This window comes from Sus scrofa, chromosome 6, assembly GCF_000003025.6.
Source record: "Sus scrofa isolate TJ Tabasco breed Duroc chromosome 6, Sscrofa11.1, whole genome shotgun sequence".
NCBI lineage: Eukaryota > Metazoa > Chordata > Mammalia > Artiodactyla > Suidae > Sus > Sus scrofa.
In genome coordinates, this window is record NC_010448.4 from 7,003,439 (window position 1) to 7,030,949 (window position 27,511).

Genomic DNA, 27,511 nt, shown 5'->3' on the forward strand with positions numbered 1-27,511 from the left:
GGTGCTTTGAGCTAGTCTTAGTAACGATCCCCAAAGATATCCAGGTGCTAAGCCCTGGAACCTGTGATGTCACCTATACGGCAGAAGGGCCTTCATAGATGTCACAAAGTTAAGGATTTTAAGATAGAGAAATTACCCTGGATTATCCAGTGGGCCCTAAATGTAACCCTAAGTGTCCTTCTAGGAGGGAGGCGGGGGAGATTTGACTATAGGAGGGGAAAGTGATGTGATAATGAAAGCAGGGAGAACATGGTGAGGTGAGGTGGGACCACCAGCTGAGGAATAAGGGAGCTGGAAAAGGCAAGGAAACGGACTCTTGCCTGGAGGCTCCAGAGGGAAGCTCCCCTTCTGACACCTTGATTTTATTCCCGTAAGACTCATTTTAGACTTCTGACCTTCAGAGCTTAAGAATAAATCTCTGTTGCTTTATGCCTCCAAGCTCATGGTAATTTGTTACAGCTGCCCTAGGAAACTAACAGCGCTATTTTAGATGGGGCAGTAGTGCAGAGCACTGATGACAATCCCTGCCCGTTGACTGTTCCCTCTGCCTGGTGTTGCCCACGCCCTTGATAGTAGGATCCTCTGTGAGCACATCAACCCCAGAAGACGGTTTCTATTTGAATTAAGACCATGTAACTCGACTATCTTGTTCTTTACCCTTTGGAGGGTCTTCTGATCATACCTGGTTAGACGGTTTGTTGTGCACTGGCTATTTTGGGCATGCCCGTGATCTGCTTATGTCATCTCTAATGCCACATGTCCCCTGGGTGGACTGGATTACTCTGGGTGCCTGGGCCACTGACCCCTTCCTTTCTGACCACTCCAGGATCACTTTCCAAAGAGAGGAGGACCAGCCTTCACTCAAGGGTTTACATGTAGCATCCTTTGCATGAACGGCCTACGTAATCTTAGCCAACTCAGGTGGTGTAACTAAGTGGCAGACACTTCTTCTAAGGGCTATAAAAACATTATTTAATTCTCACTGTAGCCCCATAAGGTGGGTTCTAATATTAGTCCTATTTCACAGATCAGGAAACAGAAGCACAGGGAAGTTAAAATAACTTATCGAAGGTCATATGACTAGTGAGGATTGGGAGCACAGGTTCAAGCTCTTGACTATATTTAAGGCTCATTAATAAAATAGCTAAAATCTACTGAGCAACCGCTATGTGTCAAGAAATCTTCATTTAAGTTTCACAACCTCTTGAATGGGAGACAAGCACTACCTCTAGTTTATGGATGGCGAAACTGGGGCATCATCGGGTTTCAAGAGGATCAGAATCCAGGCAGCGAGGCTGGAGTCCCAGTTCTTACCTCTTGTGTTGTTCTTTAATGAAGCACCCACTGTTTCCCAGTTACTATCCTGAGTCCCGAGGTGAAGAAGTGAGTAAGATTAAGACAAGAGAAGTCGTAAAGGAGTTAGACTTGGGAGTCTCAGGAACCATCTGTGATCTTGGGCAAGTCACCTAACTGTTCGGAGACCCAGTTTTCTCACCCATTAAATGAGAATGGTACCAGGACCTACCTCAGGCCTGTTGTGAGGATTACGTGACAACCAGCACTTAGTGTGAGTTGTCAATACGTGTCAGCTGTTGTTACACTGTTACTCTTATAATAAGCCCTTAATTACAGAAGATGCCCAAACAATGTAAACATCGCTGTTCCTCCCACATTCATTCTGATGGCAATTTAAAGAACCCTGAACTAGGCTAAGACCTCCTGCTTGCCCAGCCTAAGTGGCAGACTGAAGACACAATCAGAGGACCCATGCCTTTCACTGGTCCCAAGCTCCTGGAATGGGTTAGCCTTTCAAGGAACACCAGTCACGCCCAGCCCTCCTGGAACACAGTGGAGGTACCTAAGAGAAGAAAGCCCTGGAAAGTCCTACCGGGGGCTATGACTCTGAACTGAGCGTGCCTATGCTGGGCTCCCCGGGAACTTTGCCAGGGCCCAGGGATGAACGGGCGGGCAGATGCTGAATCTCTACTGGCTGAGGCTTCCATCTTGGTTTCCTTGTCTCTGAACCAAGGCCTTGCTGAGACCAGCAGAGAGCTGCTCAACAGCTGCTTCTCACTGGTTGAAGGGAATATCTTCTGGGAATGATGGAGGAAAAGGAGATACTTTTTTTTTTTTTCTGTCTGGAGGCTTTATCAACCTTAAATCATGACTTTTACGCTGGGACAAATGGGCATCCATGTGCAAAAAAAAAAAAAAAAGGTATAACTCCAACCTCTTGGTATATACAAAAATTAACTCAAAATTGATCATAGACCTAAATGTAAGAGGTAAATTATAACATTCATAGTAGCAAATATAGGAGTAAATCTTTGGAACCACAGATTAAGTAATGTTTTCTTAGGACATTAAAAGTAGAAGAGATAAAAGAAAACTTAGATTGAACTGGACTTCATTAAAATTTTAAAACTTTTGTACTTCAAGGAGTTCCCATCAGGGTGCAGCGGAAACAAATCTGACTAGGAACCATGAGGTTGCAGGTTCAATCCCTGGCCTCATTCAGGGGGTTAAGGATCCAGTGGTGCCTATCATGAGCTGTGGTGTAGGTCGCAGACACAGCTTAGATCTGGAGTTGCTGTGGCTCTGGTGTAGGCTGGCAGCAACAGCTCCGATTAAATCCCTAGCCTGGGAACCTCCATTCGCCATGAGTGCGGCCCCAAAAAGGCAAGAGTCCAAAAAAACAAAACAAAACAAAAACCAACCAAACAAAAAACCCACAAAAAATTTTTGTGCTTCAAAAGGCACCATCAAGAAAATGAAAAGACTACCTACCCACAGAATGGGAAAAAAATACTGCAAAGCACATATTTGATGAGGGTTTTATAATATATTAGTATATATAAAGAACCCTTATGACTCAATGATACCCCCCCAATATCCCCATTTAAAAACAGCAAAAGCCCTAGTTTCAAGGTTAACCCTCTTCCGCAGTCTAGAAACCACCTGGGACTCCCGCTGCCCTTCTTCCAGATTGGAAAATGTTCCTCGATATGCTCCACCAATGCTAACGCTTAGTAAATGGATGTAAGGTAAATGCACCCCAACTGGCTTCATATGAAATTCAATACACTTTTTCTTTTGACAAGGTGATTTAATGTACGGGGTGCTGGGCATTATGCTATACCTAAAAATATGGTGCTAAATAAAAGTCATAGTGCTAGTGAGTATTCACTAACATAAAATAAAAAATAAATAAAGATGGCAAAGGATTTGAGTAGGTATTGCCCCAAAGACAATACACAAATGGCCAAAAAGCACGAGGAAAGCTGCTCTAGGTCATTAGCTATTAGGGAAACAGCAATGCACATCACCATGAGACAGCACTTCATTGCATCTAGGAGGACTAAGATCAAAACAGCAGACAGTGACAAACAGGATGTGGACACATGAAACTCCCCAGCGCTGCTGGTGGAACTGTAAAATGGTGCAGCCACTCTGAAAAACAGTTTGGCAGCTCCCCCAAAATGTTAAACCCATTTATCCTACGACCCAGCAATTCCACTCCTAGGAAGACACTCACGAGAAATGAAAACATTGGTCCACGGTAACAACTTGAACATGCACGTTCCTCAAGACAGCTAAAAAGAGGAAGCAGCTCAGATGTCTCCCAGCTGATGAGTGGATAAACAAAACGTGATCTGTTCATACAATGGAACATTATTTGGCCACAAAAGGAATGAAGTACTGATTCATACGCCAACCCAGATGAACCTTGAAAACATTATGCTGAGGGAAAGAAGCCAGTGGTAAAACCCCCATACACTGCATGACTCAGCTGATGTGAAATGTCCAGACTAGGCAGATCCATGGTGGTAGAAAGTAACGTGGGGTGGTCAAGAACTGGGGGGGGGGGGGGGATGCAGAATGAGGGGTGACTGCTAATGGGTGCAGGGCTCCTTTCTGAGGTGATGAACACGTTCTAACATTAGACAGTGGTGGGAGTTACGCAATATGCAATATACTAAACACCACTGAACTGAATACTTTCAATGGGCGGATCTTATGATATATGAATTCAATCTCAAAAAAAGCTACAGTTAAACAAAATTACTATCAGTCCTTGATCATCCTTGAAGAAACAGGTGGAGACTTCTCTTTGGTTAACGCCAATTTCACTTCTTACTGAGCACGGATAAACCGGGGTTCTGCCTTTTCTGCCTACCATCTATGCCACAGTGCCACCCCCACGGAGGTTCCTGGTGAACTTCTACCCTTACTTTACCAAGCTCTCTCCTGCGCCCACACCCTTCTTTTCATCTGCATTGTCAATTTCACCTGGTAACCTGCTGCCATCCCTCATATATCAGCCGCCCCTGGCTTCCAAGACAGTAGAGGGGGTCCCTTGGGGTTCCCTTTTTAACCGTCATTCCAGTGAATTAGGTTGGTTTGTTCCTTGGTGCTGTGTCTGTCATGATGCTACACACTCCCTGAGGACAGCGGAGTTGCTGTTTCTGTTGACCATATATGCCACCAACTAGAGTCACCACTGAATGAGTAAGTGAATGGGTGAATGAGTGAGTGAGAGAGTGAGTATATGCCTGAAAAGAACAAGTATCTGCATGCAGTGGAAAGATACAGAGGATAAGAAAGACTGGAGCAAAGGAAGAAGGGAGGGTTCCGGTGTGGACCGAAGCTATATTCCCAGGTATCCATTTTTCCCCATTTCCTGAGAAATGTCTACTTCAACAGCCCTGCAGGCACTCTGACCATGTGAACCTCTCAGATTCTAGCATGGCTTCTCAGTTTCTTATGAGTCAAACCCAAACCTCTGGCCTTTCAAAGAACTCCTAACCTTGTTTTTCTACTCTTTGGCTCAGAAATCCATGGTTGGGAACCTAGCCAGAGAAAATGACAATAACAGCACCTGAATGCAGAGTGAGAGGTGAGGTGGACTCTATTTTGTACACACAAGGTCACTAATCTGGTGTTGTTCCCAACAGTCAAAAAGCTAAATGTCCAAGAGCAGGCTAGCCTACACCGTGCCACGTTCCAAAGGTGGAATGATATGCACCATTAGAAGAATTTAGTGATTGGGGAAAATACTTTTATCTTACAGTAAGTGCAAAAAAGCAAGTTAAAAACTGGTGGGTTATAAACTGACCACTCATATGTAAACTGTGCATAGAAAAAATTTGAAAATTGGGGGAAAACCACACCAGAATGAGTTGAGGGGTTTTCTTTTGGTTGGGACTATGGGTGTCTTCTTTCTTTCTTCCTTTCTTTCTTTTTTTTAACATAAACAGGTCTTCTACCATGAATATATATGACTTTTGTAATCAGAGCAAACACACTCCCCAATTCTCCCACTCTTTCCACCGCTCTTTCTTGGGGAATTCACTCAACACCTGCTTTGTTCAGCGCCCCCACGTCCGCCTCCAGATCCTTGTCTTGAGCAGCATGCTCGGCATCTGGCCAGAGGCTCCTTCGGTCCACCAGGACACTCCCAAAGGTGCAGCTGTGCAGGAGGCCTTTCCTGGTCACTAGGAAGAGGGCAGGCTGGCCTGTCCCCACTTGCCCCAACACAGGGCTCCCACATCTCTCTCTGCTCACCGTGTCCAAGAAAACTTCTTTGCTGGGGCTTCACCTTAAGAGACAGCTTCTTGCTGCGGCCAGGCGGCTGGTCCTATGTGGTCTGCGCCTGGCTGGTCGCTGAGTCCAAACGCCTAGAAGGACATGGATGTGCAGAGGCCGTGGGTCCCACTTGTTGGATGAGGAGGGAGGTGGCAATGACCCTCTGCCTGCACGTCCTGATTTGCCACAGGAAAGACTTCTGGACATTTAAAAACCACCCAGTCTTCAAATAGCTGAAGTGATCAAAGGTGTTTGCCCTTAACCTGGACCAGCAACCTTCTCAATGGAGCCTGTCTGATGCTCAGGAACTTTGAGGGGAAATGAGAACAAACCAGTAGTGTGGATGGAGCTCAAATGCATGGAGATTTATCGTGGGTTGATTTGGCCATGTACACATCCAGCTCATTCCTGGGGTGGCATCAAATTAGAGAAACCCTTGAAGGAAAAGGTTAGTGGGTCAAACATTTGGGGACTTACCTGGCACATCGTGGAGCGCTTGTGAAATGCTGGGGCTTCATCAAAGCGGTAAACAAACCTGGGGGAATTTTTCCTGCAGAACTTCCTGGCCACGCAGGACACCCACGTGAAGCATAACAAGGAAGCTGTGCGGCCGAGACAGACTGTCTTGGCTTCAAGAGAGGCGCATGCGTCTTGGCTCCTGCGGCCTTTGGAGCTAATGACCCAGGCCTGTGTCTGAAATACGACGGAACCAAGGCTGAGGATTAATTGGATGTCCGGGCATCGACCTTCAGGATTTCTGGAACAGGAAAAGCTGTGGTGTGAAGGCTTCCTCATCGGTCCGGTATGTCAGCTGTCATCTCGAACAGGGTAAACAAACCACAGGCATACTTTCCTTCCCCGCAGAGCTGCGCCCTTTTGCCTGACCAGGTCTGGGTCCTGCTTGGCAATGGGAACTGAGCAGAAAAAAGTGGGGAGGCATTTTTAAAATATTTAAAGCGGAATAGCACACAGGCGAGTGACGGTCCCACTTGTCAGCTCTTTTCCATTCCTGCCACCCAGTGCAGGCCTCCATCGCGTCTTTCTGAAGTCACGATGGTTGACGCTCCCTCCCAATCTATCTCATCAAGGCTGGAGGTGCTGAGGTGCCCAGAGAGTCAGGGGAGCGAGCAGATGGTCTTCGTGCTGCCATCCCAGGGCTCGGGTTTCTGTCTAATGGGCTCTGTAAGCTGAGTGGGAAATGGAAAAGTTGGGGTGTAGGGGAGGTTTTCAGGGACCAATAGGGAAAGAAAGGAGAGACCAGGGGCAGCAGAGAGGGGAAGCTTTGTGGGGAATGTGGGGTGTTGTCATTGGGCTCCACATGAACTGTCTTCCTGGGAGATGTCAGTAAAATAGCTGTTTCTTTTTTTCATTTTGTAAAAAAAAAAAAAAATCCATTTCTTGTTGGTACATGATGCAGGTGGATTTCTTTGTTGACGGAATTCATTCATCCGACACATTTTTAATTGAGAGCCTGTATCTCTGGGCAGGGTTCTGGGTGCAGAGGATGGAGTGGTGAATAAAACACACCCGACACAGGACAACATGGGTGTAAACAAACCACCTGCATGAATATCCAAGTTCTGCTGTGAGGCAAAAGCCCATTCCCAAAGGTTAACACTGTGCGATTCTGCTTATGCGACGTTTCTGAAATGACAAAGTTTTGGAGATGGGGGTTACCAGCGGGTAGGAATGGGGGCTGGTGATGGGAGAGAGGTGAGTGTGGTGACGGCAAGCACCACGAGGGACCCCAGTGTGGATGTGGTCTTCACTGTCTCGACAGTGGCCATGGATGCAGGAACACACGCCTGTGATGAAACTGTATAGAACCACACACACACACACACACACACACACACACACACACGCGGAAAATCAGAGAAATCTGAGGAAGATCTATGGGTTGACTCAAGGTCAATGTCCTGGCTGTCATATTAAACAGTAGTTTTCCAAAATGTTACAATTGGGGAAACGTCGTGAAGTCCATATGGGAACTCTCTGTGTTATTTCTTGGAACTGCACATGAACCTACAATTATTCCAACAAAAAATTCAATGAAAAAAATTCCCATATGGCACAAATGCACCTGTCTACAAAACAGACGCACAGACACAGAGAACAGACTTGTGGTTGTCAAGGGGGAGAGGGGAGGCGTGGGATGGTCTGGGAGTTTGGGGTTAGTAGGTGCAAACTATGACATTTCGAATGGAAAAGCAAGAAGGTCCTGCTGTACAGCACAGGGAACTCTATCCGGTCTCTTGGGACAGAACATGATGGAAGCAAATAGAAGAAAGGGAATGTACCTGTATGTGTGACTGGGTCACTGTGCTGTACAGCAGACACTGGCACAACACTGCAAATCAACTATACTCTAATAAAAAGTTTTTACAAGTAAGAAAATGAAATTGAAAAAAAAAAAAAAATACCCTGACCTGATGGCGCCTCCATTTGAGTGGGAGCTTCACGGTGGCTGCAGAGGTCTGCCCCTCTGTGTATCCACGCACTGTTCCCAGAAGTTCCTTCCTGTCCTCCAGACACATTCCTGAATCTCCTTGGAGGCGGAACAAAATCCCAACTCTGGGGAGGGGACAGGTGCAAAAAAAGCAGATGATCCCAACCCCCGACCCTATGACATGTGTGTCTGGCAATTACCCGGCCGGCCTGCCTTTGGTTCTCTAAACCAGGCCCCAAGCACCTAGCAGACCCCCAAGGCGATGCCCAGATGCCCGCGGTCTCGCAGTACTCACGCGGGACCCTGGTCGGCTTGCTCCCTCCATCTCCACACCGAGCTCCTTCACTTCTGCCCAGATGCCTGGTCTGCCCTGGGAGCTCATTTAGCTGGGGGCACCTCCTTTTCTATACCACTCTAGGGCCTCACTGCCCTGGTTCTCAGCGTCAGGCCAGACAGGACCCGATCCTGATGCCAGCTTCTCGGCCACCACCAGGTAGTCAGTGTCCAGCCCCCACACCAGTCTGCTGTCCCATCAATTGTACTGTGAGGCACCTGGCAGGCCATGAGCCATCTGGATCTGCTGCTCTATGTTCTTTTTTCTTTTCCTTTGTCTTTTTAGGGCCACACCCATGGCATATGGAAATTCCCAGGCTAGGGGTCAAATGGGAGCTGTAGCCACTAGCCTACACCACAGCCACAGCAATGCCAGATCCTCTAAGCGAGTCCAGGGATTGAACCTGAGGCCTCATGGATACTAGTTGGGTTCTTATCAATGAGCCACAACAGGAACTCCCTGCCGCTCTATTTTCCTGACTTAGAAGTTCTTCAGGGGAACAAAGCCATGTAAAATTAAAATCTAAACAGACTTTAAATTTTTTATTATTTTATATAATGCTCTGCTTTGCTTGGAATGTCCACACAGCAACACACCTTCTCGGGCACATCATTTTCTAACGGAGCCTGATTGACAGGCTAGACCTCCTCGTCTAGTCCACTGGAAAGAAGGGAAAGGGGGAAGGGAGGGAAGGCGGGGAGGAAGGCGCAATGATAAATCCTTCTGTCTCTTCTCCAACAGGCCAGTGGTTGCCCATTCTGCCAACAGTAATAACATGACAATACAATTTCTTTTCTTTTCTTTCTTTTTTTGGTCTTTTTAGGGCCACACCCAAGGCATATGCAGTTTCCCAGGCTAGGGGTCCAATCGCAGCTACAGCTGCTGGCCTACACCACAGCCACAGCAACACCAGATCCAAGCCTTGTCTGCAACCTACACCACAGCCACAGCAATGCGGGATCTGAGCCTCCTCTTCGACCTACACCACAGTTCATGGCAATGCTGGATCCTTCACCCACTGAGTAAGGCCAGGGATCAAACCGGCGTCCTCATGGATGCTAGCTGGGTTTGTTATCACTGAGCCACGATGGGAACTCCCACAATTTCTGATTCATGGTCATGGTCTTTATACTAAAGGAAAGGCACTTTCTTAGACGTGCTAGAGCTAATCAATAGAAATTTGATCGACTTTCAGATAGGGTTTTTACGGCCAAAATAAAATGAAGAAAAGATACTGACAAGCTCTATTACCATAACCTTGTCTCAAAGCAACCACAGCAAGAAGAAGCCCCACATGAAAGGAGGGACCCCCTCCAGCCAGGGAGGGACCAGCCTTGAGTCCCATGGGAGCTGTTCTCCTGGGCCTGAGCCCCAACCGTCAGGTCCGCGGGGCTACCCCGTGGTCCACCGCCCTACCCTGCTCCTCCTGGGAAGGGGTCTGCTTCTTCACATCCCAGGCTGTGCCCGGGATGAACAGCCCGTGGAGATCCAGGTGCATGTCTACGTCAACGGAAGCACGAGCCAATTCCGTAAAAGTTTTGGCATCCAGAACAAGCAGAAACGGCAGCTTCTGGGGATCGGTAGAGACGATGGCTGATAAGATAATTCCTTTGAGGAAAGGAAACAAAAAGAAACTCTTTATAAAAGTGCAGCCTTGAACCTCCTCCAGCTGCAGGGATGAGCTTCCCAGCTCTGGCTCCCTGTCCTTTGATCGTAAGTATCTAATCGAAACAGAAGGGACGTGAATTTGGTACTTCGCCCAAGCAGAAGGGAAAGACCAGGAAGAGCCGAAGGCTGGGGATGGGCAGATGCGGTTCCAGTCCTGGCTGGGCCAGTCCCTTCCCTTTCTAAAGCCCAGACTCTTCAGCTGTAGAGGGGCCCTAATCCTCCCACCCTCAGAAGGGCTGCTGAGAGGATCTGCACAGTCAATTACAACAGCATTTTGTAAATTACTGTCTGCTGTGAGGGGGGCTATTTTCCTACTTTTCAGAAACTCCAGTCACAAAGAATCAGCTTTGATGCCTCACTTAGGCTAATATACGCCACTCCACTAAACTCGGACCACTGTGCTGAGTGAGTCCAATTCATTTCACGCCTCTGCAGCACGCCTGTAACCTCAGCGTTCCCCTCTGTAAAGTGGGAACGTTCTAAATCCTTGCAAGGGAGAGAGGGCTAAATGAAATAATGCACACAAACTTCCAGCAAATATTCATGACTCCTCCCGAGGCCTCCCAGGTTTCAGAGGGACTGAGTGTGGGTGAGGTCAGATTGGCATGGATTCAAACCCTCCTTCTGTAGGCACTGCTTGTGTGACGGTGACGACATGACCTCACTTTCTGAGCCTCTCCCTTGCTAAAATGATGACCAGGCTGCTCTCTGCCCACAAGAGAACGTGTGGGACACCCTTGCCCAGCCCAGGGGGAGGCCAGCCTCAGCTGGCAGTGGTACCCCCCGACCCTGGAGGTGGCAATGACCCGGGGTCCCCTGCCTGGCATGCTGTGCCATGTAGGTCGGTAGGAAGACGAAGCCTGGATAGAAAAACTACTCCCTTGCCACCTGAGGGAAGTAGCTAGCCGGCTCAGGGGGGCAGCCTGCCCTCCTCCAAAGGTGTGGGCAGTCCCACCCAGTGTTCTGATTACCTTCTAGCACCACCAGGGGGTGGGCAAGGCTTTTCTGGGGCAAAGGAAGAATCAAGGAGGGAAAGGACCATTGGGTCCCTTGGAAACCCAGATAAGAGAGGTGGGCCACATGCGTTTCTAGGGGCTCCATGGAAAATTTACATGCTTAAGCAGGAGTTATGAATTCCAACTCAGCCATTGCAATGAATTTTAAAATTAAGATTCTATGGGAGTTCCTGCGTGGCACAGTGGGTTAAGAATCAGACTGCAGCTGCTTGGGTTGCTGTGGAGGTTCGAGTTTGATCCCTGGCCTGGCGCAGGAGGTTCAAGGATCCAGTATTGCTGCAGCAACAGTGTAGGTCTCAGATGTGGCTCTGATTCAATCCCTGGCCCAGGAATTTACATATGCTGCGGGTGTAGCCATAAACAAACAAACAAATCAAAACAAACCAAAAAAACCCCTGGGAGTTCCTGTGTTGGCTAGTGGTAACGAACCCGACTAGTATCCCTGAGGACATGGGTTTGATCCCTGACCTTGATCAGTGGGTTAAGGATCTGGCATTGCTATGGCTGTGGTGTAGGGCGGCAGCTACAGCTCTAATTTGATCCCTAGCCTGGGAACTTCCATGTGCTGATGGTGCGGCCCTAAAAAGCAAAAACAAACAAACAAACAAATAAAACCTACACTCTGGGGGAGAGTAGCACTGCTCAGTGGAAAGAAAGTAGGATTTTGTGTTGCAAACTATTTCATCCCCCCAGAAAGGGAGGTCTGACCTTCTGCTCCTGGGAGACGACCTCCAAGCCCTTAGACTTTTGGCCCCATGAGTGTGCCTTTATTTACTTGGGGCTTTGCCATATAACCCATCCAAGCAAAGTAATTTCAGGGGAGGCTTTGGGCCACTGGTATCAGATTGACCTCCAGAGGGGCTGAAGACTAGAGGTCAGCATGTCCATGCAGGCTCAGACACAGGCTGGGTGAGCTTCCCTGGCTGCCCACCGCCCCCGCCCCCCGCATGTTGCTGGGGAAGTTGGCCTGGTGGTGACCATGACCCCTGCAGGAAGGGACCGGCAGAACTCCCTGCATGGGGCTCTCCTGGATTCTGCCCTACTCACCTTTTCTCTTTCCATCTGTGTGCTTTCGCTGTGATAAATCCTGACTGTAACAGTTTTCAGTGTGTTCCATGAGTGCTTCCCCTGAAGCTGAGGGTGGTCTTGGGGACCCCTGAACTTGCAGCTGGTATCAGAAGTGGGAGTGGGTTTGGGGACTCCCTCACCCTACAGCTTTGGACTCAGACGCATCTGGGCTTCAAAACATGACTCCACCCGCTGTGTGACAGGGGGTCGCCTGTCCCCAAATGATGTCTGTCTGTGGGGTCATCACAAACACAGTGCAGCCCCTCCTGGGGCCTTACCGTCATCCTCGTCCCGGGCACCCGGCGTAGGCACGAACAGGGGCTCCGCGGGCCAGCAGTGCGCCTCACCCCAACTCAAGGACGACTTGGTGAGAAGGTCATATTTTATGACCTGTGTGTCCAAAGGGGAGAAACATGGGAAGGTGGCTGGAGAACATGCTTATTCCCTGCAACCAGGAAGTAATAAAGGCCCCAGAGAGAGGGGGGTGAGCCCCTCAAACGTGGACTCTGCCACTGGCACATAAACATCTCAAATCTGCCTCCGGACATGTCACAACAGGAATGAAAGCAGCTCTCCTTCTGCTCAGACTTTAAGCAAAGGTCCTCCCACTGCAGGGATGACACTACACAATGAAATTTTTTTTTTTTTTTTTTTTTTTAGGGCCTAACCTGCAGCATAGGGAGATTCCCAGGCTAGGGGTTGAAACAGAGCTGTAACTACCGGCCTACACCACAGCCACAGCTATGCGGGATCTGAGCATCTGTGACACTACACCACAGCTCACAGCAACACCAGACCCCCGACCCGCTAAGTGAGGGCAAGGATCGAACCCGCATCCTCATGGATACTAGTGGGATTCGTTTCCACTGCACCATGATGGGAACTCCTCACACTGAATTCTTTCAGAAATAAAAACCCTGGACTTGCCTGGTATTTGGCACTGTACTGTAATTTTCACACGTGTTAGAAAAACCAGTGTATTCAATGCAAATCTTCAAAGTATAATATGATTCCTTTGCTGTTGTCAAAGTGAGAGTCCCTGGCCTTCCCTCCAGCTGTTGTCAAAGTGAGAGTCCCAGGCCTCTTTCCCTTTAGGGTGTGGACCAGAGGGGAGTGACTTTGGGTGTGTGTGCATGTGTGCGTGTGTGTGTGTGTGTGTGTGTGTGCCTTCATTTTTTGCTTTCATTTCAGTACTGCTTATTTTTAAAAAGAGATCATCCACTTTATTACTAAAAAATGAAGCTCCTATGAAAAGTGACGTCTGTACAGAACTCAGCATGGTACCTGGGAAATAGCAAGTGTTCAAAACCAAAATAAATCCTCTGAGTTTCAGCTCCACCCTCTTTGCTTGAGACAGTGAGCTGCCTGGGGGCAGGAGCTGGGATTACCCTCGCTTCTCTCCTTTTCCTCAGGCCTACCATGTGGGAGCACATAGCTATGGCTCCATAAACATGCTTCCAGGGAGTTCCCTGGTGGCCTAGTGGTTAGGATTCAGCATGTTCACCCCTGTGGCCCAGGTTCAATCCTTGGCTGAGAACTGAGATCCCACATCAACCCACTGCATGTCTTGGCCAAAAAAAAAAAAAAAAAAAGCATCCAAAAAAGAAATCAGTGGATAAACTCCGGTCACCACCTCTTTCCTGAGCAATAGGCCCTTAGGTGCTATTGCTGTCTTAGTCCATCTTTGCTTCCAGTATATTTTGTCCCAAAATGACCTCACTCCCTGACTTAGACCCATCCCCGAGACCTGGGGACTCAGCTCAGTAGACAGGCACAACTGATACAGGCATCATCCCAGAGGGACCAGTACCTTGGTTGGGATGGGGCTCCACTGGACTTCGGCAGCAAAGACGTAGCGGTATGGCTTCCCGTTGTAAGCATAATTGATCCGAGGCAGCTCTAAGCCTATAAAGAAATGACAGAGCTGACAAGCCCCCCTCCACTGAGGGCTGGGACCACTGCCCTTCATGGCAAACAGTCTGGGCATCCTTTCTACAAAACCAGCTTCCGAGTTAGGATCCCTGAACTTGATTCAGGCCCTGGACTGGACCAACGGTGGTCAAAGGCAGAAGGAGGGGACCTCTGACAATTGCGCGGCTCTATTAGAAGCTTCAGGAAAAACATAGGATAGACCTGTTTTTGTTGTTGTTGTTGTTGCTGTTGTTGTCATTTTAGGGCCACACCCATAGCATATGGAGGTACCCAGGCTAGGGGTCAAATTTGAGCTGAGGCTGCCAGCCACAGCCACAGCCACAGCCACAGCAACACAGGATCTGAGCTGCATCTGTGACCTACACCACAGCTCATGGCAACGCTGGATCCTTAACCCACTAAATGAGGCCAGGGATCAAACCTGCATCTTCGTGGATACTAGTCAGGTTCGTTAACCACTGAGCCATGACGGGAACTTCTAGATAATTAAATAAAATATCTTTAATTATCCAAGATAGAAATCAAAGAGAATTGCATGATTAAAATCAGAGGCTGCTGCAATTTTTTGGAGCTCTTAAAAAAAATACATGTGTGCACACATGTGGGTGTGGGTGTAAATAGAAACTTCCGAAGCTATGGAAAGGTGTGTCAGTGGGGAATATTTAAATAAATCTGGTGAACTCTAATAACGTTATGTAAAAGTCATGTTTCTAAAGGATTTTAATAACACAGGAAAATGTTCACCTCACAAAGTGATTCGGTTATTCGTGTATTACTGTTTTTTCAGACTCTTTTCCCATTTGGTTATTATAGAACACTGAGTAGAGTTCCCTGTGCTCAATATGTGAAATTTTCATGACACCTATTCCTTTTGTAATCCAAAAAACTTAAAATTTTGTCCATGTCCATGCATATATATGTATATATGTCTGTTGTGTCCATTTAAATTTCTAAGGGCAAATACTGACATGAAATTCCCTCTTAAGAAATACTCCAGATAGTTGGAGCCAACTGCTGATGAAAATATAATGTCTAAGAAAAAGCAGGAGAGATGGAAGCATCAACCGTGTAGGGGCCTGCTGACAAGGATGCAGGACGTAAGGGTTACTGGGCTCAGTGGAGCAGGGAGGGGGGGACCACTGCGACAGGAAGATGCCTAATCCCACAGACGAGAACCATGAAATGGCCAAAGAGGTAAGGCAAGGTGAACGTGAGGATGGCATTCACACACTCAAGTCAGAAAAAGATGCCACTGTTGGTCCCAGAGCAGGCCCGAGACCTCCCGTGGCGCTCCCGGGCTCCTCACACCTGGTCTCCGCCACCCTCCCCCACTTTCCTCCGCTCTGTAAATGACCAGCTACAGGCACTTGGTTAAGCAAAATACGATTCACCCCTGTGAATTCCATGCGGCTATTAAAGCCATGTTCTTGAAGAATCTTCAGAATGTGGGAAAAATTCCCAAGCTACATTCATTAAGTAGAAGAAACCATTTCAGAACACTTTGGATGATATGGTATACTTTTTTTTTTTTCTTTTTTTTTTGCTTTTAAGGGCCGCACTCGCAGCATAAGGAGTTTCCCAGGCTAGGAGAGAACGCCCGGTAGGAGTGGCCTGGCCTACACCACGGCCACATCAAGGCTGGATCCGAGCCACATCTGAGACCTACACCACATTTCACGGTGATGCCAGATCCTTAACCCACTGAGCGAGGCCAGGGATTGAACCCGCAACCTCATCGTTCCTAGTCGGATTCGTTTCTGCTGCACCACATCAGGAACTCTGTAGATGGTATGGTATGCATCTTATATAGCTGTAAATGCAGAGGTTGAGGGTTTTCGAGTCAGGTCCTGGCTCTGCTGCCAAACTTCAGGCAAGTTACCAAATTATTCTCAGCTTTGCCATCTTCGCGCCACAACAGGAAAAATCTGCGGCAGCCCTGCCTCTTAAAGTTACTCTAATAATGGCTACTTTTAGCTGGACCCTCACTGAGGGCCAGGCCTTCAACTAAGGCCCTTTGGTTGTGAACACACCTCATGTGATGAGAACAGGATGAGACTGTTGGGAGGAAAGAACAAGAAGTTGGGAGCCCCTGGAAGAGGGCCTGGCAAGTGCCAAGCCACCCCCACACAATGAGAAGGCTGCATGGACGTGTGCAAAGGGCTGTCATGGGTGGAGGGTTATGAGGGATTTGTCTACGGTCATAGTAGTTTTCAGGGTTGCCCAAGGTTGCCACGATAAACAAGAATTCCTTCTCAGAAACAAAAAGACCTCAGTGTATGAAGCCTCCATCTGCCTACACAATGTGACAGGGGAGCGGAGATGGAAGCTGATGCCTTGAGAACTGGGACTGGAGTTTCCTGGTGGGCTGGTGGTTATGAACCTGGCATTATCACTGCTGTGGCGTAGATTCAATCCCCAGCCCGGAAACTTCTGCAAGTTGCAAGCACTGCCAAAAACAAACAAACGAACGAACCAACAAAAGAACTGGGAAGAACACTCTACATTCATTTCCAAAGACTCCAAACGGCTGGGGCGCCACACAGAACCTGCTACAGGATCCGCAGGATGCCTCCTGCAGAAGTGGTTCTTGGTGGGCAGATTTGAGGTCATCCTAGGAGAGTCCCCAGGGCTGTCCCTTCCAAACGCCTGGCATGGGGAGTGACTTGGGTAGCCAGCCTCCCAGATTAGAGCCACGCCCTGCCACTCCCCAGCCTGTGTCCTGGGCAGGCCCGTTCATTGCGCACTTAAGTACTGAGCCCAGCCTGCTCCAGGTCAGGCCTCTGTCATGTGCTGGTGACAACAGTGAGTGCAGAAACTGGTCCCCACCACAAGCGCTTCTATTCTAGGTGGTTCTCAATCAAGCTGGAGGCCAGGGATGCTGAGTTCAACATTCTCCAAAGCCCGGGACAGCCCCCACCTCAAAGAACGAGCAGACCCCCTCCCTAAACCTAGGAGAGAGATGCATTTCACCTTTGCAGAGCAGCTCCGGCTGGCAGTAGATTTGGTCATCTTTTTCCTTCAGGGCTCTGGCTGTAGTAGACGCCAGTTTGATTAAATTGGAACCCACGTCTGCATCCTGAAAGAATCGGTTTTCCAAAAAAAGAATAACTTGTTATCTAGGGCAAATGTGTGTCTTCTTGTACACATTTTAAAAAACGCTTCAGTGTCTGCCATCTTGTTCTGGCCTCTCATGAGCCACTGGATAAAGCAGGTATTATATGATTGGTCTTCTCAGTGAAACATGAGAATAGGGGGTGGAGAATGACTCCCCCAAGAGGGCATAGTTGGTGGGTGGTAGAGAGGGGGCCCCTGAACCCATCCATGGATCTTTCCTTTTGCTCTGGGCTCTGATCCCTCGCAGGTGCAATTAGGGTACTTACACAGTCTCACGTTTTAAATACCTGTAAAAGCCTGCATCCATCATTAAAAAGGTTTTTATAAAGAGTTCATAATTACATGGGAAATGCTCATGGTTGAATACTGAGTGGCAAAAGCAGTAAACTTACTGTACACGCAATCTGTGCTCAACCATGTTAAAAAACAAAAGGAAGAAAAATTACATTGAAAAGAGCCTGGGAGCCCCTGTCTTGGCTCAGTGGTTAATGAATCCGACTAGGAACCACAAGGTTTCAGGTTCGATCCCTGGCTTTGCTCACTGGGTTAATGAGCCGTGATGTGAGTCACAGACATGGGTCAGATCCTGAGCTGATGTGGCTGTGGTGTAGGCTGTCGGCTACAGCTCCGATTTGACCCCTAGCCTGGGAACCTCCACATGCTTCGGATGCGGCCCTAGAAAAGACAAAAAAAAAAAAAAGAGCCTGGAAGAAATATACCAAATAGTAACAATACCGCATACAGTGGGATTCTGGGGACTTTAGTTTCTTATTCTATGCTCATCTGTAATTTCAGCATTTTCTCCTATGAAAATGTATCACTGTTGAAAAGAAAAACATGTAATAATAAAAATTACTTGGGGTAGGGAGTTCCTGTCATGGCACAGTGGTTAACGAATCCGATTAGGAACCATGAGGTTGCGGGTTCGGTCCCTGCCCTTGTTCAGTGGGTTAACGATCCGGCGTTGACGTGAGCTGTGGTGTAGGTTGCAGATGCGGCTCGGATCCCGCGTTGCTGTGGCCCTGGCATAGGCCAGTGGCTACGGCTCCGATTCGACCCCTAGCCTGGGAACCTCCATATGCCGCGAAAGCAGCCCAAGAAATAGCAAAAAGACAAAAAAAAAAAAAAAAAAGAAAAAAAATTACTTGGGGTAAAATTATCTATTAAGGACATCTCTTGGTCTCAAGTGACAATCAGACTTTTTTTTCAGTGCTTTACCATCATTGTTCCACCCAGGAGAGGCAATTAACACAATTAAATATTTATCGAGCATCTATTATTCCCACACACTTGCTACAGGACCTTGAACAAACGACTTAGCATCCCTGAAGTTCAGGTTCCCCATTTGTATAATGCACAAGCATTGTATAAATAATATATATGTCAGTGAGTTATTATGCATATGAAATAAAATCACCCATGTAGTTGCTTTACAAGACAGCCTGGTTAGCAGTAAATGCTAGACTAATGGTAACTGCTATTGATAATATCACTGTATTATTATTACTATTATTGCTACTAGCACTGGGGGTGAGTTCTGGTTATAGCATCGGAGGAAAATGAGGAACTAGACCGACAGTCCCTATGTTCATGGAGTTACTGGGGAGAACACTGCTATGCCTGACTTCTAATTTAAACTTTTCTTGAGGGAGTTCCCATTGTAGCTCAGCAGGTTAAGAAGCCGACTAGTATCCATGAGGATGCAGGTCTTATTCCTGGCCTTGTTCAGTGAGTTAAAGGATCTGGTGTTGCTGACAGCTGTGGGGTAGGTCACAGATATTGCTCGGATCTGGCATGTCTGTGGCTGTGGTGTAGGCCAGCAGCTGCAGCTCCAATTCGACCCCTAGCCTGAGAATTTCCATGTGCTGCAGGTGCGGCCCTAAAAATGAAAAAAAAAAATTTAAAATAAAAGTTTTCCTCTACTTTCCAAATTTTCCAAAATGGGCTTTTATAATGCAAAAGAAATCTATCTGAACAACAGCAGCTTTTTGTTGGGAAGGTGGGAAATTTTCTGCCCTCGAATTTGAATTGCAGGGGTCCTTTGAGATTTTGTTTAGTGTAATCCCAATTAACCGAAGAAGAAAAAGAGGCCCACGGAAGGAAAGGGGCTTGCCCATTGTCACACCGAGGGGAGCAGAGGCTGGGCTCAGACCTTCACAGTGATTCTCCTGCTCAGAAGCAAAAGCACAGCAGGCAACAGGCAAAGCAGGTGCAAAGGCCCTGAGGCTGCCGTTCCCTGACAACTCAGTCTGCAGTGTCCCGAGGCTGTGATTACATCCTTGATGGAACTGTTTCCTTCTTTCATGGTGTCTTCCCTATGAAGACAGTGGCCAGATTTTATTCAGTGCACAGCACACAGCTCCCAGGGAGTAACTGTTGAGGGACTGCATGACTCAATGAACTTTTCCTTCAGTCATCAAGGGGCAGAACGTGTGCTTTGCAGGTGCTTGTAAGAATCAGACAAAGGGCATGAAAAAGTCACCCAGTACCTGGCACATCAGGTGTCCTGTAAGCAGAAGCTCTGAATGCCTCCACCTGTGTGCACAGCCCCGCAAACTGTGAGAGGCCCTGCCTGGAGCCTCACGAGCCACGAGGCAGCCACAGGCCTCTGTGTGCGGCCCGGGCTTGATTCTCTACAGAGACTTTTCAAGCTCCAGCCTGAAACTGGTTAGACTGGTTGGGGCATAAAATGAATTTTTCCACACACAGCAGTAACCAACATGATTCGGCTGCTTTCTGCGGCCAATGTACTCAACTTGGGGAACAAATTGCTTTCCAGCCAGAATCCAACCAAGTCCTGAGACCTGGTTCTGAAAACATGCGACTCAAGGGAATTCCCAGCAGAAGCAGCCATGTCAATAATCCCATTAAACACAGGCTTTGGGGTTTGGCAGCTGAGGGTGTGACACCTCTCGCTACAGCTTTCCACTTGAACTTGAGCAGGCCTCCTTGAGCACGTGACCTTGAGCCTGCTTCCTTGTTTGTAAAACAGGAGACAATCTAACTTTTAGACAGGGGGTTAGTATAAGTGAGGTTCGAGCCGCATCTGCGGATTGTGGTTAGGATTAAATTAAACAGTGGTTATGAAAACACCTGGTCCAGGGCCAGGCCATTGTAGTTAGCAACTGAGAGCAAGCAGACATGCTTTCTAATCCAACTCAAATTTCACGGATGATTTCTGGGATGTTGGGAAAGTTACTTTCTCGTTCCTCTGCAGTCATGGAGACCTTAGAGAACTCCGAGGACTGTCATGGACATTAGGTGAGAAGCGTGCAAAGCATTTCACAGGCCCTCAAATGTGTGGGACCCAGGGTGAGCGTGGACATGTACCAGCCCCATGTCTACATATATCAAATTGTTAAGTAAATGCCTTTCTCTCCCATGTCCTTGACGCAGAGAGATTTATAATATTGTGGAAATGCACTGTCTAATACGGCAACCACAAATTTAAATGAAAATTAAGTAAAATTTAAAATCCCAGAGTTCCTATTGTGGCTCAGCAGGTTAGGAACCTGACTCGTATCCATAAAGACGTGGGTTTGATCCCCGACCTCACTTAGTGGGTTAAGGATCCAGCATTGCCATGAGCTACGGTGTAGGTTGCAGATACGGCTCAGATCTGGTGTTGCTGTGGCTGTGGTGCAAGCTGACAGCTACAGCTCTGATTCATCCCCTGGCCTGGGATCTAACATATGCCAGGGGTGCAGCCCTAAAAACAAACAAAAAAAAAACATTCCATTTCTGGGCTGCACTGGCCACATTTCAGTATCACTTGTGTCTGACAGCTCCTGCACTGGACTGAGAATGAGTTCCTTCACTGCAGCAGGTTCTAGCACCCAGTGCTGGTCTGGAGGGACTCATGGGAATTTAGAATTCCAGGACTCCTTGGCCTTCTGTGCTGGAACTGGGTGGGAGAATGTGGACCAGCCTCTGGTCCCGGGCTCCCTGCGTCCTTTTCTCCCTGCTGCACAACACCCCAGCCAGCCCTGCCTACCTCATGGGCCCCAGGCCGGGCCAGTGGCACAGCCTGCCCTTAGGAGGCCAGAGGCACTGCAGGTGGGCACGAGGTATTTGTGCAGGGAGTTCAAGGATCCCAGGTGAGGGTTGGAGCCAGGCGGGTGGGCGCCCTGTGAACTCCTCGTCCTGTGGAGAAGGAACACTGCTGGAAAAAGGCCAGATCCGGGCCCCAAGAGTGCCAAGGCCAGCACAGGGGCCCCTCTGACCTGGGTCCAAGAGCAGAAACAGCATCTAACACCAGTAGATGACCTCTCAAGAAACAGTGGCTTCTCTTATTGCTGGGTTTTCATTTTTGAGTTTGAAGACAAGACAAATGTGACCTAGGAGCTGAGCTACCCCTTCTAGGTCCAAGATGCCACCCCCACCCCTCCTGGAGGCAGCACAGGAGCCCTGCAGGACGAGGGCAGGGCAGATGGCAGGGACTGTCTGCCCTGGCCGTGCCCCTGAGGGCCCCGCCCACACGCCTCTGGGCCCTGCCCCACCTCAGACACCCCTGCGCCACCCTGCACAAGCCAGTGGAGGGTGCCAAGGGCCCCTCCTTCCTGTGACCCCAGCTGACCCAAACGCAAGAGAATCTGGGGCAGCTGGGAGGCCACAGACTTGAACATGCTTCACTACGGCCCGTTCCACGTGGAAAGCACGTCCCACTTGGGAGACGTTCCAAACGCTAAAGGAAGGCCTTGTGTCCTTTTGGAGAACTTGCTTCATCTTTTTCATTCATTCCTTTAAAACAGTAAAGGGCTTAATGAGGACCCTCCGAGTACCAGACCATGTTATGGGTGCAGGGGATAAACTGCTGACAAGAGAGAGTCCCGGCCCCGGGGAGCTTCAACAGGGAGAGGTGACGGAACAAGTTCCTTACACCCAAGACCAATGTTAGCACGGACTGCAGGTGCTATTAGAATATATAAACCTGCTGAGGGGGTTAGGATGCCAGACCTGAAGTCGAGGGGGGTGGATGGAGCCGTGCCCAGCCCTGGGCCCCACCTCTGGAGGTTCTGCCTAGACTGGGCTGGTCTCAGAACCCCCAGGTGAGCTGGCCCAGAAAGGAGCAGAGGTCTCATGGGAAGAGGACAGGGTCACAGGGTCACAGGCAGAGGGACGGTGACGTGCGAAGGCCCCTGGACTGAAGGGCACTGGAGAAGGGGCAGAATCCCCAAGGCCCTCCAGCAGGATGGAAGCCTTTGGGCGGAATGAAATCAGAGCCCAGGATCTGGACACAGGCCGTGTCTGCCTGCTCCACTTTCCCATTTTGCCATGCAGGTAGGGGTGACTTCAAAGTGAAGAAAGGAGATATTTTTAAGAGACAATAAATAGCAATTGAAAAGCCTGGCCAGGAGTTCCCATTCTGGCTCAGTGGTATGCGAACCTGACTGGGAAACATGGGGTTGCGGGTTCGATCCCTGGCCTTGCTCGGTGGGTTGGGGATCCGGCATTGCCGTGAGCTGTGGTGTAGGTCGCAGACGCGGCTTGGATCCCGGCATTGCTGTGGCTGTGGCGTAAGACGGCGGCTACAGCTTTGATTGGACCCCTGTGCCATGTGCTGAGGGTGTGGCCCTGGAAAGGACAAAAAGACAAAAAAAAAAAAAAAAAAAAGCGTGGCCAGAGCTACCCTTCCCAGCACTTGCTCTCCTCTGCTCATTTCAGAGCAGTAGATGGCTCATGCGGTGCCTTTTAAAAATATGCGTGCTCAGGAGTTCCCGTCGTGGCGCAGTGGTTAACGAATCCGACTAGGAACCATGAGGTTGCGGGTTCGATCCGCGCCCTTGCTCAGTGGGTTAACGATCCAGCGTTGCCCTGAGCTGTGGTGTAGGTTGCAGACGCGGCTCGGATCCTGCGTTGCTGTGGCTCTGGCGTAGGCCGGTGGCTACAGCTCCGATTCAACCCCTAGCCTGGGAACCTCCATATGCTGCGGGAGCGGCCCAAGAAATAGCAAAAAGACAAAATAAATAAATAAATAAATAAAATAAAATATGCGTGCTCAAATTCTTAGCTCAGTTCCAAGGAAGCAAATCATTTCTCGAGCTTGATAAAAGGTTATCAACTCCCGCGGTGTGTGGGCAGTGGATGGAGTGCTTCCTCTGAGTCTCATGCCCGGGCTGAGGTCTCCAGGAAGCGGGGGCTGGGATTTGCCACCTGTGTGCTCTGTGGCAGCCCCACCACATCCTGGAGCCAGGGGGACACTCCAGGGACTTCTCAGAGCGAGGGGCGCAGAGGCCAGTGGCTCAGGTGAGGATTTTCTGGGACACGGCCATTCATTCCACAGCCCTGAACTATGTGGGGAGAAAGTTCATCCCTTTTTCTCTTCCAATCTTTCCGACTGGGTCAAGGAGAGAGCCTCACTTAGGTGCCACTATGTCTCTAACACCGAATGCTTCCTGAGTGTTCTCTCAAAGGAAGAGATCGGGTCTTGGCAAGAGCAACGGCATCAGGCTAGAGCTTAGGGCCTGTGCTTTTTCCCAGAGCTTCCTGCTCATCAGCCCTTCTATTTGCAGCACGCAGTGCTGGCTTTCCATTGTGTCGTGATGTGTTTCATTCCAAAGGCATGAAGGAAAGAGTGAGTGGATTTAAGTGAAAACAGGATTTTGTAAATGTTAAATAGAAGTGATAGGAAATCCAGTGGAAATCAGGACACAGACACACAAATGACTACAGAAGGGGACGTGCTGGAGAGAAGGGAAGGGAGCCAACTCTGGAGTCAGACGAAGCTGGGCGTCAATGCAGGTCTCCTGCCCACTGGGTGGAAGGTGTCTGACCTCCTGCCTGGAGGAGCCTGGAGGGTAGGAGAAGCCCCCTGGGCATGAAGGAGCGTCTCCTGTCCCCTCGGCCTGCTGGGCCCTGAGAGGAATCTGGGCTTTTCATAGGAGTCAGGCCTGCTGGGGAGATCAGCCTAGCTATACCCCCTTGCCAGCTTCAAGGATGGGTTTAGAGCCCATCTTGACTCTGCTGCTGGGCTGTGTGATCTTGGGCACTTTTTTTTTTTTTTTTTTTTTTGTCTTTTGTCTTTTTGTTGTTGTTGTTGTTGCTATTTCTTGGGCCGCTCCCGCGGCATATGGAGGTTCCCAGGCTAGGGGTTGAATCGGAGCTGTAGCCACCGGCCTACACCAGAGCCACAGCAACGCGGGATCCAAGCCACGTCTGCAACCTACACCACAGCTCACGCAACGCCGGATCGTTAACCCACTGAGCAAGGGCAGGGGCCGAACCCGCAACCTCATGGTTCCTAGTCGGATTCGTTAACCACTGCGCCACGACGGGAACTCCTTGGGCACATTCCTTAACCTCTCTGGGCCTCAGTTTCTTCATCTGTAAAATGAGACTAATATGTGGATCTCTCCCACGGGCTGTTTGGATCATTAAGGGAGGTAAGGGAAATAAGATGCTTAGCAAAGTACCTGGCACTTAGAGCACATTCAGGAAAGATGAGCCATCAAAACTGAATTGAATTGAATTTGGTTTCATTTAAATTAATTAGGTCATGAAGTCAGTAAGTTTGGGAGCCAGAAACCCCTGTAGCCTCCAAGACCAAGCCTGGAGCCTTGGCAGCGTCACCCTAATTGAGGATAATGTCTGGCCAGTGGTCATGTTTAAAGCACGAAGGGGACTGTTCGACATCAGGGAACTGGCACTTGGAAATCAATCTCCACCACGGGCCGGCAGGTAAATATTGAAAATGAGGTCATAGAAGAATATTTAATGTCACAGAGAGATGTTTAGATATGCAAATAGGTGGAAAAAGCAGTACACAAGATAGTATGTACATATTCAGCCACAGGAACAAATGAGGCACTGATACAAGCTCCCACACGGATGACCTCAGTGAAAGAAGGCAGCCACCAAAGACTGTGTATTGTGTGATTCCACTTACTTGAAATGTCTAGAACAGGTACATCCCCAGCGATAGGAAGTGGCTTAGTGGTTCCGTGGGGCTAGAGGGATGCCCGGGCTGGGAGGGATGCTGATGGCTAGGGGGCACAAGGTTTCTTTTGGGAGAAATAAAAATGGTTTAAAATTAATTGCGCTCACAACTGTATAAAAAATTAACAAGAACCTATTGCAGAGCACAGGGAAATCTACTCAGTAGTTTGTAAAAACCTATGTGGGAAAAAAGAATGGAGATATATATATATATATGTATATATGTATAACTGATTCTCTTTGCCTTATAGCCGAAAATAATACAACATAGTGAGTCAACTATATGCCAATACAATTTTTAAAATAAAATAGAATAGATTGTGCTGATGGTTGTACAACCCTGTGAATATACTAAAAGCCAGTAAGTTGTACACTTCAAATGAATGAAAATGGGTGAATAGCATGGTGTGTGAACTATAGTTCATTAATGCTGTTAAAAATTATATACAGCATGATTTTCTCTAAAATTGGGAAATATATATTTCTATGTTATATATTTCTTAATTTTGGAAAAGTAAACCATACAGGAAGTGCCCGTTGTGGCTCAGCAGTAACGAACCTGACTAGAATCCATGAGAATGCAGGTTCGGTCCCTGGCCTCGCTTAGTGGGTTAAGGATCTGGCACTGCTGGGAGTTGTGGTATAGGTCGCAGATGTGGCTCGGATCCCAAGCTGCTGTGGCTGTGGCCAGCAGGGGCAGCTCTGGTTCAACCCCTTGCCTGGGAAATTCCATATGCAGCAGGTACAGCCCTAAAAAGTTAAAAAACAGAAAGAAAAGAAAAGAAAAAAGAAAAAGAAAAAAACCATATGGTATATTATTTTGAACAGCTTTGAGATACACAGCTATACGTATACATATGATATACATATGTATTAATAAATATGAATGTGTATGTATGTCTGCCTGTCTTCCTGTCTGCCTGCCAACCTGTCTGTCCATCCATCTATCGATCGATCTATCTAGAGAAAGACAGACTTGGGAAACAAAACAAATATATCCACAATGGGGTTTATGATGATTTTTTTTGTTTGTTTGTTTTTTGTCTTTTTGTTGTTGTTGTTGCTATTTCTTGGGCCGCTCCCGCGGCATATGGAGGTTCCCAGGCTAGGGGTCCAATCGGAGCTGTAGCCACCGGCCTATGCCAGAGCCACAGCAACGCGGGATCCGAGCCGCGTCTGCAACCTACACCACAGCTCACGGCAACGCCGGATCGTTAACCCACTGAGCAAGGGCAGGGACCGAACCCGCAACCTCATGGTTCCTAGTCGGATTCGTTAACCACTGCGCCACGACGGGAACTCCCTGTCCGTATTTTCTGAAGTTGCTATGAGTGTGTACCACATTGAGAAAAATAACAAAAGCGTTGTCTGTCTTTTAAGAACAGCTCATTCTGAATTTCAGGGTCCAAACTACTTCCACAGGGGCTCGCATCTCCCAGGACTAAGCGGTTACCTTGTCCACGTGGAGGGGCACCGCGAACCTCTTGAGGGTGGGCACAGAGGTGAGCCTGGAGTTCTCCTCGAAGTCCTCATTCAAGTGGGCCAAGTAGAAGAGCTGGTAAAGGCTGCTGTCCTCGTAGGCGATGACGTCAAACACGAGGCAGCCGTCCTCTTCGTAGGCGTTGACGTGATGAAACACCACCATGGGGTCCGTGTAGAACTTGCTCAGCACGGGCTTCCTTGTTCTTTGGTCAATGACGTGAATGTAAGTCTGAAAGCAGGTGCACGTCAGTGGTCGGCTCTCCCTCGCCAGCCCTGTGCTGTGGCATCGGCTGGGAGGCAAGATCCAGCCCCACCAGCCACTTGCTTGCAACCTTGGGCGTTCCCGCCCCTTTCTGAGCCTCCCTGTCCCACCTCCAGAGGGCCAGCCACTCGGAAGCTCTGGGGGAAGAGGGAAGCTTGGCTGCCGGGGCCTGGGCCTCACCAGGAGGACGGTATCTGGGGGAGGCCCCTGAGAACGCACTGTCCCCCCACTTTCACTTGACTGTGACTCCAGGTGGAAGCGCCAGGCCAGCTCCCTGGCAATGGGCAAGTTGGGGAGGTCAGGTGCCAGCCCTCTAAGCCTCCCCAAGCCCCATCCACGGTGAGAGCTCTTAAGACCCCTCCTGGGTCCTTCTCCTGACCCCTGGCCACTGCCTGAATTTTCCAGATTGCCAACATGCAGGTGCCCCAGCAACCCGGCTGCCCTAGAGGGCTGCTGTGCTGAGTGGCCAGCCTAGCTAGGAGCCCACATGGGTATCAGCTCGTGAGGCCTCTGCACGCACCTCTGGGTGCCACAGGCATATCACTCTGGGTGGCAGTTAGCCACATCTGCAGCCCAGTTGCCTAATCCAAGGGGAAAGGGTGTTTTCTTTCTCTTGGCAGCTCTGGCCTAACCATCTTCCTTCTGCAAGCAGGGAGGGGCTGCTT

At 48.9% G+C, this 27,511-nt stretch overlaps 1 protein-coding gene across 8 annotated transcripts in view; it reads right to left on the minus strand.

The window, feature by feature from the left end:
- Nucleotides 4,892–27,511, minus strand: part of BCO1 (beta-carotene oxygenase 1) — a 45,760-nt gene continuing 23,140 nt past the window's right edge. For 4 of the 8 annotated variants that reach the window (XM_021093245.1, XM_021093243.1, XM_021093247.1 and 1 more), the window contains 5 exons: nucleotides 26,556–26,813; nucleotides 17,024–17,129; nucleotides 13,932–14,026; nucleotides 12,400–12,511; nucleotides 8,885–9,977 (listed from right to left, as the gene is read on the minus strand). In XM_021093245.1, coding sequence (XP_020948904.1) covers nucleotides 9,748–9,977; nucleotides 12,400–12,511; nucleotides 13,932–14,026; nucleotides 17,024–17,129; nucleotides 26,556–26,813 — 801 coding nt within the window. In that variant the 3' untranslated portion in view covers nucleotides 8,885–9,747. 8 annotated transcript variants of the gene reach the window in all.